The sequence below is a fragment of the Phocoena phocoena genome, chromosome 10 (genome assembly GCF_963924675.1).
Source record: "Phocoena phocoena chromosome 10, mPhoPho1.1, whole genome shotgun sequence".
Taxonomy (NCBI): Eukaryota; Metazoa; Chordata; class Mammalia; order Artiodactyla; family Phocoenidae; genus Phocoena; species Phocoena phocoena.
The window spans coordinates 64,297,836-64,316,334 of NC_089228.1; the positions used below are offsets into that span (position 1 = coordinate 64,297,836).

An 18,499-nucleotide genomic window follows, 5' to 3' on the forward strand; every position below is an offset into this window, starting at 1 on the left:
CCTGCAAACCCTCACAACTCCAGGTCCAGGCCCCATTCTCCTCCACTGACAACAGCACGGCGGCGCGCGTTCCCACTGCACTCCGGCTCGGGCGTCCCAAGCCGCACCCTCCACCTGCGGAAAAGGAACCGAGGCAGGGCTCCCCCGGCTGCCCCGCGAGGCCGCCCGCAGTGGAGTAAGGCCTGCTGAGGCTGGAGGTCGGTGCGCCGCGCCCGCTTCCGCCCCACCCACTGCGCGCGCTCCGAGTCCCGCCGCGGGAGTTACAGAACCCGCCCTCACGCCTGCGCACTGCTCTCCCCAGGCCTCCCGCTCTCCTTTCCCCTCCCAAGCTGGTCGCACCCATGCGCCTGCGCTGTGCACGTTCCCGGGCTGCTGCAGCCATGCTGAACCCGTACGGAGAGGCGAGTGGGGGGGATAGGGTCGACGATAGCAGGATGGGAAGCCGGGGATATGCAGAAGCAGCGGCATTAGAGTGCTCTGGGTCTGTGGAGAAATACCTGGGCCATGCGGCCCCCTTGGCCCCTTGAACGACCCCTAGGAACCTCCGGAAAACGCCCCCGTAGCGGGGGGAGGGAGCGGCTGGCACGTGACCCGAGTCAGCCAATCTGGATGTTGCTGACGTGGCCGCGCGGCCCCGATGCTCTCCCCACCCCCCAGCTCAGTCGGGAAGGGAGGGGCTGGGGGCTACGCCCCCTCCCCCAAAGCAACCTCAGTTTCCGGGGGGGTGACACCCCGGATTACATCCTCCCCCCGCACCAAGACAAGGGGAACATTGGAGCCCCCCTGGAAGGTTCCAGGATCCAGGTGAGACGGGGCCTTTGGCGGGCGGGGGCGTTGTCAGTCATTTAAGTGCCTAACCAATGGTGGGGAGTCCGGGAGGGAGATTCTTGGGGTGCAGAGAAGAATCCTGAGGGTGGGAGGATTTGTCCTTCAAACAGTTTACAGCCAATGGGAGTGTGTAGGGGGGCGAGCAGGAGAGGGCCCCTCGGGTGGGGGAGGGGAATGGCCAACCTCTGTCTCTATACCAATTGGAGGGCAAAGGGGCGTGGGGGCGGTGTTCCCCCCCATTCCATTCGTCCCCTGGGGGTACAGGAGCTTGGAGCCAGGTGAGAAGGGATCCTTTTGGCGTTTGGAGGGTGGGGTGACCTAGTGGGCTGAGGAGTGGGAGTGGTGACTGTAGTTCTTACTCGTAGATGGGAATGCTGAGAGTTGGCAACCCGGGTTGTAAACTGAGATTGTTACCAGGCGCCCACTCCCTTTCTCCGCAGAGACTAAGGAGCATTTCTGTGCTTCCTTTGTATCAGCGGTAGGAAGCTGGCAGTCGCCACATGGCACGGTGGAGGTTACACTTCGAGTCGCTTATCGAATTTGTGTGCATTCACGTGGACATGACCTGCGGAGCCTTCCGAACAAAACCTTCTTTGCCGCGGCGGGGGTCTTAGCTGAGCATGTGTCTACCCCAGGCTGGGGAGGGCTTGCAGGCTGGAAGCTTGAGGTTCTCTTGGGAGCAGAAACCGGCCCAACCGGCGTCTTGGGAAGGGTTGGAAATCGTGGCCTGAGACAGGAGAGAGTGAGTCTCAGGACCTGGAACGATTTCACAGCTCCCAAGGTTTCGGATTTCTCCTGGGTGGCGTCTTTTGCCTCCTTCATCCCCTCCCCCATTCCTGAACAGTTCTTTCCTTGTGTATTGCGGGGGAGGGAACGGAAAGGAGGGAAGAGTTACTTTTCCAAATTACTGAGTAGCAGTAGCCTCCCCTGTGACTCATGTAGGGGAAGGGAGAACTGGGAGGGAGCGGAGAGCAGTGATTTTCCGGAATGCAAGGAAATAAGCCAGAGTACTGTCTGGCTGCCCTTTACCTTTCTGATAAGGCCCTGTATACTCTCGACCTCCTAAATTTTCTTCCCTGGCCGGCCCCTTGATAGGCCTGTATGCAGACTTGCAAGGCCCCGGGTGGAGAAAGGCAGATTGGGGAGGTTGGGCCATTAGGGGGAGGGGAATGGGGGAGGGGAGAAGGCCTTTGCAAAGTTGCTGTGTCATTGCTCTCTTTGCTGCAGCCACTCGGGCGGGCCCGCTTGTACTTTTGGGGCCGAGGTCTGATCGGAGGTGGGTGGGGGGGAGGAGAGAGACTGTTTTCCCGGTGCGCACTACCCCTCCTCCACAGGGTTTGCCGGACTCGGGTGGTCGAGAATTGATGGCCATTTTAGACACAGTAAGCGAGGTTAGGGTTCCAGGGCCGCTACGGAGGGAGGGTGACCTAGTTGGAGTTCAAGGACCTAGGCCCTCACGAAGCCCTGGGTTTGCGGGGGGAGGGGGCTCTCATATTTCTTAATTTAATTAATTTCCTTATTCAGATATGCATAGTCTGTTTTCTTCTTTGGTAGCCAGAAGAGGGGACGTGGAGGAGGGGAAGGCCCCCCACTAAAGCCCAGGTGGGGGAAATTCTTTCACTCTCCGGTAAGGGGGCGGGGGAGCCCCAGAGGTGGCTTTAGAGATCTTGACCTTGTGCTTTGGCTCTATTCACACTTAGTCTGTAACCCTATTCAGATTACTGTACTAGATTGTGGGAAAGATGTAAGTTGAGTGGGTTGGGGGGAGGGGGCGAAATTGAGTTCCCAAAATGGCTCCTGCCCCTCCTCGGAGGCGGACGGCCCGGGGGGAGGGGGGAGGGGAGAGGAGGGGGAGGGCTAGTCTGAGCCGCCGCCGCCGCCGCCTCCGCTCGCCCTCCTCCCTGGCGCTGACCGATGGACCAGCCGCTCCGTGGGGAGGACTCCGAACCCTGGTGGGGGGGATGGGGGGGCCCTTCCGCACCCGCGACGCCAGGACCCTTAGAGGGTGTGGGCCTGCCTTGGGGGTGGGGGGAGGGCGGGGAGCGTGGGGAAAGGTCTGAGCTCGCCAGGAGGGGGAGGGCGTTCACCCTGATTCGCCCCTCGCGGGACTTGTTTTTTCCGCTCTGAGCCAGACACCGGAATGAAGTTTGGGGAGGAGGTGGGTTTCATTTTAAAGGGTATATGAGTGCGTTTGGAGATTTTGCTCCCAGTTAAGGGTTGCCGAGGTTTTGTCGAGCAGGCAGATATTTGTATTGGTACCTGAAGGTATGAGTGGGAGGGATTGGAGAGGTGCTTGGGGTGCAAGTGTTTGGAACGTATTCTGTTTGGTTGCCTTGTTGGTGAAAAGCCTTTAAGAGTTCACAGATGGTAGATTCTGGGGAGAGTTTTGCCTTTGTCTTTCGATTGTTTGGCTTGGGGAAGGAAAGGGAGGATTTTAATTATCAATTCTGTATTTTTGATTGCGGAGAACGGGAACGTTCGGTTCCTTCCTCGCTGCGTTTGGGAGCCCTTAGCTGTTTGCCAGTGTCAGGCCGCGGCTTCTAAGATGGCGTCTCCTTCCTCATTTCAGATTCTTCACTGCGGCGGCCTGCTCACTGCCGAGAACAACAAGCCGCGGGCGTCCTGTGGCCACACCCCGGCGGGCCCAGGCTGACTACGCCCACGCGGCCGCCTCCAGTCCTGCCAGTCTGGCCAATGGAGGAGCTACAAACGGCACGACCTGCCCGAGCTTGGCAGTCACCAGTCGCACTGGGCTTGGACGCCTGGGAAGACTTTGTTGGAAGGGGAGGCGGGGAGAGGGTGCTGCACCCCTGCCAACCTCACTCTTTCCCTGGAGTTGCCGAACCACAGCGCAGCCAATTGGCACGGAGATGTGGTGGGTTGCCGCTTCCCTGTGGGTCTATGCGGCATTCTTCTGCCTAGTGACTAACGCGTTGGAAATGAGGCTTATGACGTCATCGCATCCGCCGACCAATAGAAAACGCTCCCGCGGAGAGGTGTTCCTCCCCCTTCGACTGCGCTTCTTCACGCGCGTGAGCGAGCGCGCGCGCGCGGAGGGGGTGGGGGAAGTTGCGAGCGCGGTGGCGCGCATGAGCGGCGAAGCTCCGCCCTCCTGCCTATATATAAAGGGCTGGCGCGGGGCTCGGCGGCGCCATTTCGCGCTGGAGTGGAGCAGCCTCTAGAACGAGCTGGAGGATTCTGCCTACCTATACAGAGCCTTCGAGTCGTCCGGGGCCGCCATTACAATCCACGTCCATCCGCTTGGAAATGGCCTTCGTCTCGGCCTATGACCGGTCCCGGCGGACAGTACAGACCCCATAGAAGCCCCCGAAGCTCCCCTTTTTCGAGCCCCGCCCAGTCCTCGGAGTCTGTCCACCCCCTCTACTCCGCCCTCAAGAGGATTTCAAAGATGGAGGCGGCGGCTCCCTAAACCACTTTTCGTGTTCATCCGCCTCCATCCGAGATCGAAACGGGACCTCGTCCGCGCCGGACGGTCCTGACAGGAAGAGGGGATCCTTGCAGACCAACAGCGGGCAATATTGACGACGGTGTCTGGGATCGGGGACTGTCCTGGGGTTTGAAGAGTCCGTCCCCCTTCGCTCGCCCGCCTCAGCTGGGGCCGCCGCCATTTTCTCGCTGTCCGCCTCCTGCGGAGCGCGCCAAGCTGCCGGGAGTTCTCCGAGAAAACAGCGGAGGAGACTGCTTTCGTGCCGGCCCGGCGGGGGGGGGTTGTTGCCTGGAGGGCCGAGGGCAGCGGCCCCCGACCCCCCCCACCACTTCCCGGGTTATGCTGGACTGGAAGGTAAGGGGAACCGAGGCCACCCGGACTTTCCGCGGCTGAGGGCAGCGCCGGTTCCCCGTGGTCAAGATGCTGCAAAACGTGACTCCCCACAACAAGTACGTCCCCGCGAACGGCGTGTGGGAAGGGGACGTTTGCTAGTTGCAGCGCGCGGGTGTGGGGCGTCGGATTCGGAGGGAGTGCGGAACCGAGTGGGGCGCGTTGTTCCGTGGCGCAACTGTTGGCTCGCCGGGCTCGCGCAGGGGGTTGAGCGGCGGTTTGGGACTGAGGCAGTGGCCCAGATCCTGAATATGGAGGGAGCACAGGTTGTCAGTTTATGTGTTGTTTCTTTCTCTGTGGTTAGATCTTACCCGAGTCGGGCAGAGGGAGGTGGCGGCAGAATGTAATGGGGAAGGACGCTGATTGGGGAGCAGGTCCTGCGGGTAGTGGGTTTGGTGTCTAGCGACGGTTTGTCAGGCCTTTTGGGGGAGTGGGTTCGTGGCCATAGCTTGTGCTTTACAGGGTTGCCATGGTGATAGAGCTCGAGGACTGGAAACGGAGATTTCCTGAGTAGGGTAGAAGGTTCACTCTTTCCTAATGTCTGGGGTCATTAAGTTTCTGCTAGTCTTTCGTTGACTGGTGCGGTTTTGTGTTGAGAGTTGTGTGTCTTGTTGCAGAGGATTGGGTTTTGCTGTGTTTTTTTTTGTTTTTGTGATACAATTGGGAGTTTCATTCAGGGTAGGAGGGTGGAGCTAAGGATCCTCTAGTCCAGCTCTGCGGATGTAAACAATGAGATTTCGGTATAACGTCTTTAGTCTTGGGCCTTGGGAAGCACCTGGTCTCGAGGAGCACCAGAGAGAATGTAAACTTGGTGCATTATTGGCGTTTGATCTTCAGAGTTGATGCTGCAGTGGGAACTGTTAACGGCATCACAGTTTTTGTTAGGGGTTGCAGGGAAGGTCTGTATCACTTTTCTGAGGGAACTTGCTGACCTTGACTGTTCGGACAGCTCTAGTTTTTGAGTTCTTCAGAGGGAGGAGACGAATTTGTGAATAATTTCTGGAGGCTGGTAGCTTGGGGTATTCCAGGCCGTGAAGTGTGACAAATGCTCCCTTGTCTGATTTTTTCTTTTTTGAGTTGATAGGGTTTTCCGTTAGATGTCTGGCCTGTTTGGAGTTAACTGTCCAGAGCTTGTGGAGGATGCTGATTCCTTCTGCACAGGTGGATTCTTAAGTGTCAGTTTAATTAGCATTTTATGAAATTTTTCTATTTTGTTTCCTTTTCACCCGCTTCTCTCAGGCTCAACCACCATGGCAACCACCAAGTCCCTAGTGAGGAGGAAGCTTGGGGCTTGAGTTTCTCGGCTCCACCCATTTTGCTTAAGTCCCATCCCAATAAGGCTGTGATTCTCAAATGGCTGTGCCCTGTGAGAAGTTACCTTGGGCTTTTTCACTTTAAATTTTAAAAACAGATGAAAGAGTCCATCAGACTTGAGAATTCAGAATGTAGGACTAAGAACAGAAGAGGTGGTAGGAAGTACAAGAACAAAAACTCCATGGATTGTTTGGATACTGGTTTCATTTTCGTAATCTTGACCACCTTTCACTAGATTCCAAGCCTGGATTTATTGAGGGTACGTAGTGTAAATTAGTGTAAATTGTACTGTCTCAAGTTCCACAAGATTATCACGTATGGTTTTGTTCCTTGTCTTCACAGGCTCCCTGGGGAGGGGAATGCAGGGTTACTGGGGCTGGGCCCAGAGGCAGCAGCGCCTGGGAAAAGGATTCGAAAGCCCTCCCTGTTGTATGAGGGATTCGAGAGCCCCACAATGGCTTCAGTGCCGGCTTTGCAACTAACTCCTGCCAACCCACCACCCCCGGAGGTGTCCAATCCCAAAAAGCCAGGACGGGTTACCAACCAGTTGCAATACCTGCACAAGGTGGTGATGAAGGCTCTGTGGAAACATCAGTTTGCATGGCCCTTCCGGCAGCCTGTGGATGCTGTCAAACTGGGTCTGCCGGTGAGTAGAGAGATTGGAGTGGGGAGGTATGGAAATGAACAAGAATGTGTGTGCGTGGAGGTGGGCTGTCTAGTGTAGCTGCTGCGGCCCCTAGGAGTTCCCATTTCTACCCTGTAGGGCAGATAGCCACCAGATTTCTGGATTCTTGGTCCTTTGTGTTTGATCCAACCGCTTGCTATCTTAGCATCTCTCATTGTGCCCTCCATGTGTCCTTCCTTAACTTTTGTGCCCTGGCTCCATTTTACAGATTCCCACCCCAGGTTGGGAGAGGACCACGGTGGCCAAAATTCTTAGCTTCTTCCTCTCCCTCATGCAGCCCATGGATAGCCAGCCCCAGAGGTAATGTCACAGGATGGGAAGCTTTTCCAGAGTGGGTGGGAGGTGGGTGGTTAGAGAAAGGCAGTAGGGGCCTCCCTGTGGGTGATAAGAATCATGTTCCATTTTTTTCCTATCCCGTAGATTTAATTGGGGCCGCAGTTCAGGAGACTTTGTGTTCTTGACGCATAGGGGGTGTGTATGTGCGTGTGTGTTGGGGTTGGTAGTTTGCTTAGGAGAACAGGCGTTTATTTTTTTGTAGCTCTGACCTACCATTTCTTTTTTTAGGATTATCACAAAATTATAAAGCAGCCTATGGATATGGGTACTATTAAGAGGAGACTTGAAAACAACTATTACTGGGCTGCCTCAGAGTGTATGCAGGATTTTAATACCATGTTCACCAACTGTTATATCTACAACAAGGTGAGTGTTTTTGTGTTGTTAGTAGTTGGGGAGAGACAGTGCATTTTTTATCACTACTTTATCAATGAAAGGTTTAAGTGTTTTACTGTAGGTGTTCTCAATAGTCAGGATCCTAGAAAGTCTGAGTTCCAAAAGGTACCACTAAAAGCAGTGATGTGGTTTCAGAGATCCAGAGTTAAGAGATGTTTAAATAGAACACTTTTTATTCTTGTGGATAGTGGCCTTGTTTTTCAGAGAAATCTCCAGAGATCTGAGTAGAGCAGGAACTATTTTTTTTTTAATCAGCTCTCATTCTCTTCTGAACTTTATTTCTTTGTTGCATCTTGAGGGGCAGAGTTGGAAGAGAAAAGGGAATTTAATGGCCCAATACAGGTGATTTTCAGTACTTGATGGTGAAGTTGTGTAAGGGGGGTGGTGGTGATGCCTGGGGCTAGGAATTCCTCAGAGAAAAATGGTTTTGCTTATCTTTTGCTGGCATTTGAACTTTTTCTTTGTGTTTCCTGTAGCCTACTGATGATATTGTCCTGATGGCACAAACGCTGGAAAAGATCTTTCTACAGAAGGTGGCATCAATGCCACAAGAGGAACAAGAGCTTGTGGTGACTATCCCTAAGAACAGCCACAAGAAAGGGGCCAAATTGGCAGGTAGGAAGAGAAGGAGTTTTGCCAGTGAAGACTGAAAGATGGGAAAGATAATCAGACTAAACTTTTTTTCTCTCCCCCCACCCCAGCACTCCAGGGCAGTATCACCAGTGCCCATCAGGTGCCTGCTGTCTCTTCTGTGTCTCACACAGCCCTGTATACTCCACCACCTGAGATACCTACCACTGTCCTCAACATTCCCCACCCGTCGGTCATCTCTTCGCCCCTTCTCAAGTCCTTGCACTCTGCTGGACCCCCGCTCCTTGCTGTCTCTGCAGCTCCCCCAGCCCAGCCCCTTGCCAAGGTATACATCTGTGGATATCTTTGGGACAATGAGGAGGGAAAGGTCTTGAATGGAGTGGACCCAGGGTAAAAGGCTCCTGTCTTGTTTTTCTCTGCAGAAAAAAGGGGTAAAGCGGAAAGCAGATACTACCACCCCTACACCTACAGCTATCCTGGCTCCTGGCTCCCCAGCTAGCCCTCCCGGGGGTCTTGAGCCTAAGGCAGCACGGCTTCCCCCTATGCGTAGAGAGAGTGGCCGCCCTATCAAGCCCCCACGCAAAGACTTGCCTGACTCTCAGCAACAACACCAAAGCTCCAAAAAAGGAAAGCTGTCGGAACAGTTAAAACACTGCAATGGCATTTTGAAGGAATTACTCTCTAAGAAGCATGCTGCCTATGCCTGGCCTTTCTATAAACCAGTGGACGCTTCTGCTCTTGGCCTGCATGACTACCATGACATCATTAAGCACCCCATGGACCTCAGCACTGTCAAGGTACCCACTGCATGGGGCAGATGGGATACTCAGGCAGTGATTGGAGCCTAGGGATCAATAAAACAGTCACTTTTTCCGGGCACACAGCAGTCTCGGCATTTTATTTTTACAAAATAGTAACGGGGCAGAAGGTCAGGTAATTGTTAGGAGTCCATATTTTCTGGAGTTTGAGACAGTGTGGTGGGTTTTGTGTTCAGAGCATCGCTGCTCATCTACAATTAGGTCCTACCTATTGGGAATGTTGGGTTAGGATAGGAAAGTTAAGGGATGGCTGGTTAGTCAGAGGCCACCCACCCTTCTCTTTTCACTTAGAAATGATTTTTTTTCCTAGACATAGATATTTCTTCAACCCACCCAAATTCCTTTGACTTCAAACTTGAGCCCCAGGGCATAGATCCTTAAGACTACCCCTGCCCCGCCCCCGTACTCTCGAGAGGGCTAGCCTTGCGGTGTCTGGAGCTGGCAGGGAAAGGTGAGTCTTCCTGCCTGTGCAGCTTCTGATGCTGCCTCCTTCTGCAGCGGAAGATGGAGAATCGTGATTACCGGGATGCACAGGAGTTTGCTGCTGACGTGCGGCTTATGTTCTCCAACTGCTATAAGTACAATCCCCCAGACCATGATGTTGTGGCCATGGCACGAAAGTTACAGGTGAGTGTCAAGGTCGGAGTTGGAAGAATAAATGGGTCTGGGGAGAGAAATTTTGCTGTCTGTGGTGCACAACCTCAACATGGGGCTCTCCCAGTCTCTACAGTTGTAAATTGGAGCTGCCGTATGGCTGGGTATGATCAGGGCATATCCACTAGCATGGTTTTGAGTCTGCTGTCTCTTTCTAGGATGTATTTGAGTTCCGTTATGCCAAGATGCCAGATGAACCACTGGAACCAGGGCCTTTACCAGTCTCTACTGCCTTGCCCCCTGGCTTGGCCAAATCATCTTCAGAGTCCTCCAGCGAGGAAAGTAGCAGTGAGAGCTCTTCTGAGGAGGAGGAGGAAGAAGATGAGGACGACGAAGAGGAGGAAGAAGAGAGTGAAAGCTCTGACTCTGAGGAAGAAAGGGCTCATCGCTTGGCTGAACTACAGGAACAGGTATTATTTTAATTTGTCACTGTTCAGTTTACTGGGTGAGGTTTGTGCATTGTCTTGGCCCTAAATTTATTTTGTTTCAGTCTTTATCGCTTTACCTATTTATTTTTTCCATTTCACATGATTCTTTTTCCTCTTTAGCTTCGAGCAGTACATGAACAACTGGCTGCCCTGTCCCAAGGCCCGATATCCAAGCCCAAGCGAAAGAGAGAAAAAAAAGAGAAAAAGAAGAAACGGAAGGCAGAGAAGCATCGAGGCCGAGCTGGGGTTGAGGAAGATGACAAAGGGCCTCGGGCACCTCGCGCATCTCAGCCCAAGAAGTCCAAGAAAGCGAGTGGCAGTGGGGCTGGCAGCGCTGCTACCCTAGGCCCTCCTGGCTTTGGACCTTCTGGAGGAAGTAGCACCAAGTGAGTACTATCTAACATGGAAGCAGAGACAGCTCAGTTATGTCTGTAATCTCTCCGGGGAGGATGATTTCTCCCACTCCTTGCAAAGGTTTCTCTAAATCAGGGTCCAGCGAATGTTTTCTGCAAGTGGCCAGGTGATGAAGTAGACTTTTGAAGACTGTAGTCTCTCAAAGCTGCTTAACTCTGACAGTGTAGTCTGCCTACTCCTTCTCTAAACCAGTGAATCTGTGGTTTTTCGTGTTTTCTTCTGTGGTCGGGGCTGGGTTAGTGCTTTAGGGAGCAAAAAAAAGTGGACCTGTGCCAGTGTACTTATATTTAGTTCTCAAAGTCTGAGATTAATAAAAGTGTTTGGCATGTATAGAAGCTCTGCTCCCCTGATACAGTGTCTAGTAGCCCACTCATTTGCCTTAATGGAAAACAGTTTTTCAGGCATGAAATCCAGGTTGAATAGTGAGAATGTCCCACAATTGACAATTTTCTTTTGCCCGTAGACTCCCCAAAAAGGCCACAAAGACAGCCCCACCTGCCCTGCCTGCAGGCTATGATTCAGAGGAAGAGGAAGAAAGCAGGCCCATGAGTTACGACGAGAAGCGGCAGTTGAGCCTGGACATCAACAAGTTGCCCGGGGAGAAACTGGGTCGAGTTGTACACATAATTCAAGCCAGGGAGCCCTCTTTACGTGACTCAAACCCAGAAGAAATTGAGATTGATTTTGAAACGCTCAAGCCATCCACACTTAGAGAGCTTGAACGCTATGTCCTTTCCTGCCTACGAAAGAAACCTCGGAAGCCCTATAGTGAGTATGAAATGAGGCCCACCAGTTAACTCAGCAAATCCTCGTGAAGTTCTGAGGAGGATTTGTTGCATCTAGAGGGGCAGAGTTAACTCAGCAAATCCTCGCGAAGTTCTGAGGACAGTGAGAGAAGGATAGTTAGGCATACGCTTGATGGACTTGAGATCATCAGCTCCTGGGATGATAAGGGTTGGATTAGTTGCTTCCCAATGTTCAAGAAAGGAGTTTGGCAACAATAGGGGACAGAGAAACTAGGGTGCTTCTGGCTATCTTAATCCTGGTATATTTCTTTTTCTAGCTATTAAGAAACCTGTGGGAAAGACAAAGGAGGAACTGGCTTTGGAGAAGAAGCGGGAACTAGAAAAGCGGTTACAAGATGTTAGTGGGCAGCTCAATTCTACCAAAAAGCCCCCCAAGAAAGGTGAGTGTTCAGTAAGCCACTGTGAATTCACTACATCCTGCCCTCTTGACTCTTGAAAAATGGAAATCAGACTGAAATAATCTTTAAACTTCAACTTTGTTCTGCAGCGAGTGAAAAAACAGAGACGTCATCGGCACAGCAGGTAGCAGTGTCCCGCCTCAGTGCTTCCAGCTCCAGCTCAGATTCCAGCTCCTCTTCTTCATCATCATCTTCTTCAGACACCAGTGATTCAGACTCAGGCTAAGGGGCCAGGCCAGATGGGGCAGGAGGCTCCGCAGGACCGGACCCCTAGACCACCCTGCCCCACCCCTACTCTCCCTTTGCTGTGACACTTCCTCATCTCACCCCCTCCCCCCACTGTAGGAGAGCTGGCTCTGCAGGGGGGAGGAATGCAGGGACAATTACTGAAGGAGGGACATAAATGGACAAAATACAACTGCGTTCCCAGCCCCGTGGAGAGTGACCTCTTAGGCATAGAGCCCCTATTCAAAATGACTGTGGTGGGGCAGGGGTAAAGGGTGGGAATGGGCAAAGGCCCTGATAAAGGGTAACCTGAGGCTGTAGCTGCCCTGTTCATTTGTAAGGGCCCTGTTTTGAGGTTGTTTGTTCTAATTTATTTTAAGCTAGGTAAGGCCGAGGCAGGGTGGGGCCGTGGTCCCCTCAGCCTCCATGGGGAGGGAGGAAGGTGTTCTTTTTTTTACGTTGACTTTTTTTTTCTACTCTGTTTTCCCTTTTCCTTCTCCATTTGGGGCCCCTGGGGGTTTCAGTCATCTCCCCATTTGGTCCCCTGGATTGTCTTTTGTCTGTTGATTCTAACTTGTAAATAAAGAAAATATTATTCAAGTTTTGAGTTTATTACTTTAATGACATTTCTTTTTCTAGTGCTTCAAAATGAATGTGATACAATTGAGATTTTGAAGAAAGTACTCTGAGATGAGGAAAAAGGACCATCCTGTTTTAAGTAAACCAGTAGGCTGTTGCTGTAGTGATAGAAGTGCATCTTCCCTTTGTAAAGTGAATCCCCCAAAATAACTTTAAAGTTTGCAATTTGCTCTGGTTTTAGATGAAGAAAACAAAATTCTCTGGCTCATTCATATCTTAACCAAGAGTTTCAAACTCAAGATTTGGAGTAGGCTCAAGTTTTCCTCTCGTGCCGGACATGTGGGTTGTTTGCTGGACACTTAGCAAGATGTGAAAGGGATGGGAGGTAGCCAACAATAGGTACTTCTTGCATTGGGCATCTGCCTTAAAAAGGCAGTTGTGTCTACTTTTATAATTTGCTGCTTTGGCCTCAAGTTGCACATGTACATAGCTTTGCAAAGTTAGTTAATACAATGCCAGTTCAGAGAATTCCAGTGATCCTTACCAAAATGAAATCAACTCATTTCCAGGGCTTCCCTGGTGGTGCCGTGGTTGAGGGTCCGTCTGCCGATGCAGGGGACACAGGTTCGTGCCCCAGTCCGGGAAGATCCCACATGGCTGCGGAGCGGCTGGGCCCGTGAGCCTGCGCGTCCAGAGCTTGTGCTCCGCAGTGGGAGAGGCCACAGCAGTGAGAGGCCCGCGTACCGCAAAAAAAAAAAAAAAATTTCCACAAGTCCAACCCCTTCTCGTGCTGTATAGACAGAAGGGCTCTATAGTTGAGAAGTATGAGATGTCTGGTTTCTGGAATTTGGGGGGCTTTACACCCTACAAAAGGGGACGGTCTGAAATAATGTGCTGTAGTAGAAAACCTGAATTTTTAAATGGAAAGGCTGGGAATGTAAACCTAATGGTTTATTCTGCTGTAATGTTGCTGGAAACAGGTGGAAAGTGGAATATAGTGGAGATGGTAATGATGATTTTGGAGGTAGCAATAAATTGGGCTCTAGCAGTGACTCAACCCTTGTTGCATACTTGGACTCCAGAGCTGCTAAAAGCTTGTAACGGGTTTCTGTCTGAATCCTTTTTTGGCCATACCCCGCGACTTGTGTGATCTTAGTTTCCCAACCAGGGCTTGAACCCAGACCTGCAGTGGAAGTGCAGAGTCCTAACCACTGGACTACCAGGGAATTCCCTGAATTCTTTTTTTTTTTTTTTTTTTTTCCCCCCTGAATTCTTAAGTTGAGGCCCAGGCAACGCAAAAGCTCAAAGAGATGGTAATACCCAATCAGGGCTGGGAATCACTTGTTACCATTTTGCAAGGCGCTTAGTTTTTTAAAGGGGAGGAGCCCCTGATTGGGCTTTTCAGCCCACTTAATTGTAGATCTCAGTGAGTGAACTCTTCAACTCCCTTTGAGCTCTGTTCATCTAGAGAAAAGTGATGGGAAAGGATTTGGAAAGTTCAGTAGTACTTAAGAGTTGTGGGTGTGGGATAGGATTTATTAAAAGTCCAAAGGGAGGGCTTCCCTGGTGGCGCAGTGGTTGAGAGTCCGCCTGCCAATGCAGGGGACACGGGTTCGTGCCCCGGTCTGGGAAGATCCCACATGCCGCGGAGCGGCTGGGCCCGTGAGCCATGGCCGCTGAGCCTGCGCGTCCGGAGCCTGTGCTCCGCAACGGGAGAGGCCACAACAGTGAGAGGCCCGCGTACCGCAAAAAAAAAAAAAGTCCAAAGGGATAAATGTTGATTTCAAATAGATGTGTGTCAATCTAACACTATATCTCATTTAAATGGGCACTTAAGGTGTGAGATTAGTTTGGGGAGGAGACCAGGCATACAATCTTGGAAGACTGTGGCTGCATCCCCTTCTGTTCACGTCATTTAAGTATTTCAAAATTGTGGTTTGGGAAAATAAAGACTTCAACTCTCAAAAGGTGAGTTTCTGACATTGTACCTGTGGAGGCAATTTAATATTCCCTATAGACTGAACCCAGAACAGTCTAAGTGCTGTAAAAGTAGGTGGCCTGGCTTATTCCCTTGACCGCAGAGCAGGCTGAGACTGGGCAAGAGTGGCTCTGGACCTGGTTTACACCTCCCTCTTTACCACCTCACTAGACAGCTTACAAACGTTCATGGATTTCCTGATGGTAAGTCTGTTGGTGAAGAGTCCTTTCCCTGGTTCCTGACCCTTGAGGTTGCCATTTAGCCCTTTGATTTACTTTTTCCCTTAGTCGAATTTACTGGTCAAAACCTTAGCTCTATCCCATCCTCTCCTTGAGGCATTGTAATAGTTTCAGGAGTCTGATCCCCATTTTGGTTGGAATTATTGTCTTCCAAAGTAACAAGCACAGTCCCCAGCACAACCAGAAGGAACAATTATGGAATCCTACCGTGGGCAGTATTACCTCCCATGCTCTTTCCAGTTCTTGTAAGTATGGGTTCCACTGCCTCTTTTTTTTTTTTTTTTTTTTTTTGCTACCTCTTGCCATTTGCTCCCCTTTAATGTTTCCATAGTAATCATTTGTTCAGAGTTCCTTTGATTGTTTTATTTTTCAATAAACACCATTGATCTAGACGTCAAACTGCTCAGTCAGGAGGTGTGGCAGTGAAGATAAAGACAAGGCCCTTGCCTTGTCTTTGAATCTTGCTTTATCAGTGCAGTTAGCTCGTGGTGCAGTTACTGGGCTGATTTGCTCTAAGATGAAGGCATGACAGTCTTCCAGATGATTCTTTCTAATTGCACCCAAATGTGTGCACCCCAGTCCAAGCCCTGCCAGCCTTGCTCTTGGATTCTCTCAGCACTATCCTGACTGAAAAGCCCTGCTTCCCTGAGGGGCTCCCAGGATAAGAACCAAAGCTGGTTGGAGTTACTCTCTGAGGCTTGCCAAGAATAACACAGGGGAGGACTCCCTGATCAATGAGAAAAGGACTCCCAAAGAGCCATGAAGGGGACTGGGAATGGTAGATGGAACTGATATATGATGATTCCATGATCTCCGTCTTTGCTTCTTTCCCCTTTCCTGGATCGTCACCCTAGTTCAAACTCTGCAGAATCCCACTAGCAGGTCTTGCTGTCCCCATAGTTTACATTCTGGGAGCAGGAAAAGGGGTGACATTAGACAACAGATCACAGTTTTTAATAAAAATTATAAGTTTTAGCAGTGCAATATGCAAAGATCTGTAAAGAATTTAGGAGGGTTCTGCTCTGAGAGATTTCTGAGAACTGTTCAGTTATATCTGGGAAGGATGAGTAGTGTTTGTGTCAGGGAGGGCAGGAGTGAGCACTGCCAGCAGAAGAAAGTGATCGTTCCCTGGTGGTCTAGTGGTTAGGATTCCGGCCTTCCACTGCCGTGGCCTGGTTCAAAAACTGGTCAGGGAACTGAGATCCTGCAAGCCGTGCAGCATGACTCAAAAAAAAGAAAGGTGCGGCGGATGGCGGCCCGAGAGTAGCGCCCGCGCTGCGGCCCGCGGGACCGCACCGCGACCGCCCGGGCCGGCCCCGAGGAGCGCCCCCCGCCGCCGCCGCCGCCGCCGCCGCCGCCCCCGCCGCCGCGCGCGGACCGAGGAGATGTGGGACATGAGGATTTGGGATATGAATTCATTTGAAAAACCACTTTGGGGTTATGAACGTGATTTCTGATGAAACTGGATTGGAATAATTTTCATGATCTTTGTATATTTATATATATATATTTTTTTAATTTTGCATTTGACTTAAAGTGCCATGAGAAAATTTGCATATTGCAAGGTGGTCCTAGCCACCTCCTTGATTTGGGTACTCTTGGATATGTTCCTGCTGCTTTACTTCAGTGAATGCAACAAATGTGATGAAAAAAAAGAGAGAGGACTTCCTGCTGGGGATGTTCTAGAGCCAGTACAAAAGCCTCATGAAGGTCCTGGAGAAATGGGGAAACCAGTCGTCATTCCTAAAGAGGATCAAGAAAAGATGAAAGAGATGTTTAAAATCAATCAGTTCAATTTAATGCCAGGTGAGATGATTGCACTCAACAGATCTTTACCAGATGTTAGGTTAGAAGGGTGTAAAACAAAGGTGTATGCAGATAATCTTCCTACCACAAGTGTGGTGATTGTTTTCCATAATGAGGCTTGGAACACACTTCTGCGAACTGTCCATAGTGTCATTAATCGCTCACCAAGACACATGCTAGAAGAAATTGTTCCTGTAGATGATGCCAGTGAAAGAGACTTTTTGTTTTGTTTTGTTTTGTTTTGCGGTACGCGGGCCTCTCACTGTTGTGGCCTCTCCCGTTGTGGAGCACAGGCTCCGGACGCGCAGGCTCAGCGGCCATGGCTCACGGGCCCAGCCGCTCCGCGGCATGTGGGATCTTCCCGAACTGGGGCACGAACCCGTGTCCCCTGCATCGGCAGGCGGACTCTCAACCACTGCACCACCAAGGAAGCCCGAAAGAGACTTTTTGAAAAGACCTCTAGAGAGTTATGTGAAAAAATTAAAAGTACCAGTTCACGTAATTCGAATGGAGCAACGTTCTGGATTGATCAGAGCTAGGTTAAAAGGAGCTGCAGTGTCTAAAGGCCAAGTGATCACCTTTTTAGATGCTCACTGTGAATGTACAGTGGGGTGGCTGGAGCCTCTCTTAGCCAGGATCAAACATGACAGGAAGACAGTGGTCTGTCCTATCATTGATGTGATCAGTGATGATACTTTTGAGTACATGGCAGGACCTATGGTGGATTCAACTGGAAGCTCAACTTTCGCTGGTATCCTGTTCCCCAAAGAGAAGTGGACAGAAGGAAAGGTGATTGAACTCTTCCTGTGAGAACACCTACGATGGCAGGAGGCCTTTTTTCAATAGACAGAGATTACTTTCAGGAAATTGGAACATATGATGCTGGAATGGATATTTGGGGAGGAGAAAACCTAGAAATTTCCTTTAGGATTTGGCAGTGTGGAGGAACTTCGGAGATTGTTACTTGCTCACATGTTGGACATGTGTTTCGGAAAGCTACACCCTACACGTTTCCAGGAGGCACAGGGCAGATTATCAATAAAAATAACAGACGACTTGCAGAAGTGTGGATGGATGAATTCAAGAATTTCTTCTATATAATTTCTCCAGGTGTTACAAAGGTAGATTATGGAGATATATCATCAAGACTTGGTCTAAGACACAAACTCCAATGCAGACCTTTCTCTTGGTACCTAGAGAATATTTATCCCGATTCTCAGATTCCACGTCACTATTTCTCTCTGGGAGAGATACGAAATGTGGAAACAAATCAGTGTCTCGATAACATGGCTAGAAAAGAGAATGAAAAAGTTGGAATTTTTAGCTGTCACGGTATGGGAGGTAATCAGGTTTTCTCTTACACTGCCAACAAAGAAATTAGAACAGATGACCTTTGCTTGGATGTCTCCAAACTTAATGGCCCAGTCACAACGCTCACATGCCACCACCTAAAAGGCAACCAGCTCTGGGAGTATGATCCGGTGAAACTAACCCTGCAGCATGTGGACAGTAATCAGTGCCTGGATAAAGCCACAGAAGAGGACAGCCAGGTGCCCAGCATTAGAGACTGCAATGGAAGCCGGTCCCAGCAGTGGCTTCTTTGAAATGTAACCCTTCCAGAAATATTCTGAGACCAAATTTACAAAAAAAGAAAAAAATAAGGATTGACTGGGCTACCTCAGCATACATTTCTGCCACATTCTTAAGTAGCAAAAAAGGAAAAGTGCTTTCCTCCTGCAGGATGTAAGGTTTATCAGCCATTAAAACTTAAACTGCTCTCTCTTTCACTAGCTGTGAACCGGCCTTCCTGTCCAAGGACATGAAACTACGTAGTAGCGAGATTGTGCACACTGATGTTTACAAGATTAAGAGTCTTTCATCAAGAATCATTGTAAAGAATATTCAGACTGAAACAATCTATGAAATGTGCTTTCCAGAGAGCAGCACCTTTTATGGTTTGCTTGCACATCAGTCATTTCTGCTGAATGTGCTGTTATAATGAAGAGATGTCCAAGATTTTTTTTTCTGATTAGAACTGGTAGCCAGTATATTAAATATTGACATAAAAATAAATGAAAAAAAATAAATAAATAAATAAATAAATAAATGAAAAAGAACTGGAACCAGATTCAGAATCGTGAAAACATTTTTACAACAATTTAAAAA

General features: G+C 50.2%; 2 protein-coding genes across 2 annotated transcripts; both read left to right on the forward strand.

The window, feature by feature from the left end:
- The first annotated feature begins 425 nt into the window (after positions 1-425).
- Positions 426-12,331, forward strand: BRD2 (bromodomain containing 2). The gene is made up of 13 exons (XM_065885743.1): positions 426-804; positions 3,398-4,725; positions 6,323-6,626; positions 7,230-7,367; positions 7,874-8,012; positions 8,099-8,313; positions 8,411-8,785; positions 9,305-9,433; positions 9,619-9,870; positions 10,009-10,274; positions 10,766-11,070; positions 11,366-11,488; positions 11,596-12,331. The coding sequence occupies exons 2-13, from the start codon at positions 4,697-4,699 to the stop codon at positions 11,730-11,732; spliced, it is 2,412 nt and encodes an 803-aa protein (XP_065741815.1). The 5' UTR covers positions 426-804; positions 3,398-4,696; the 3' UTR covers positions 11,733-12,331.
- Positions 12,332-16,068: 3,737 nt separating this feature from the next.
- LOC136129185 (polypeptide N-acetylgalactosaminyltransferase 1-like) lies at positions 16,069-17,937 on the forward strand. Its single transcript, XM_065885339.1, is given in 3 exon segments — positions 16,069-16,556; positions 16,774-17,045; positions 17,048-17,937. Coding segments are annotated over 3 exon segments (1,650 nt in total).
- The last annotated feature ends 562 nt before the right edge of the window (positions 17,938-18,499 follow it).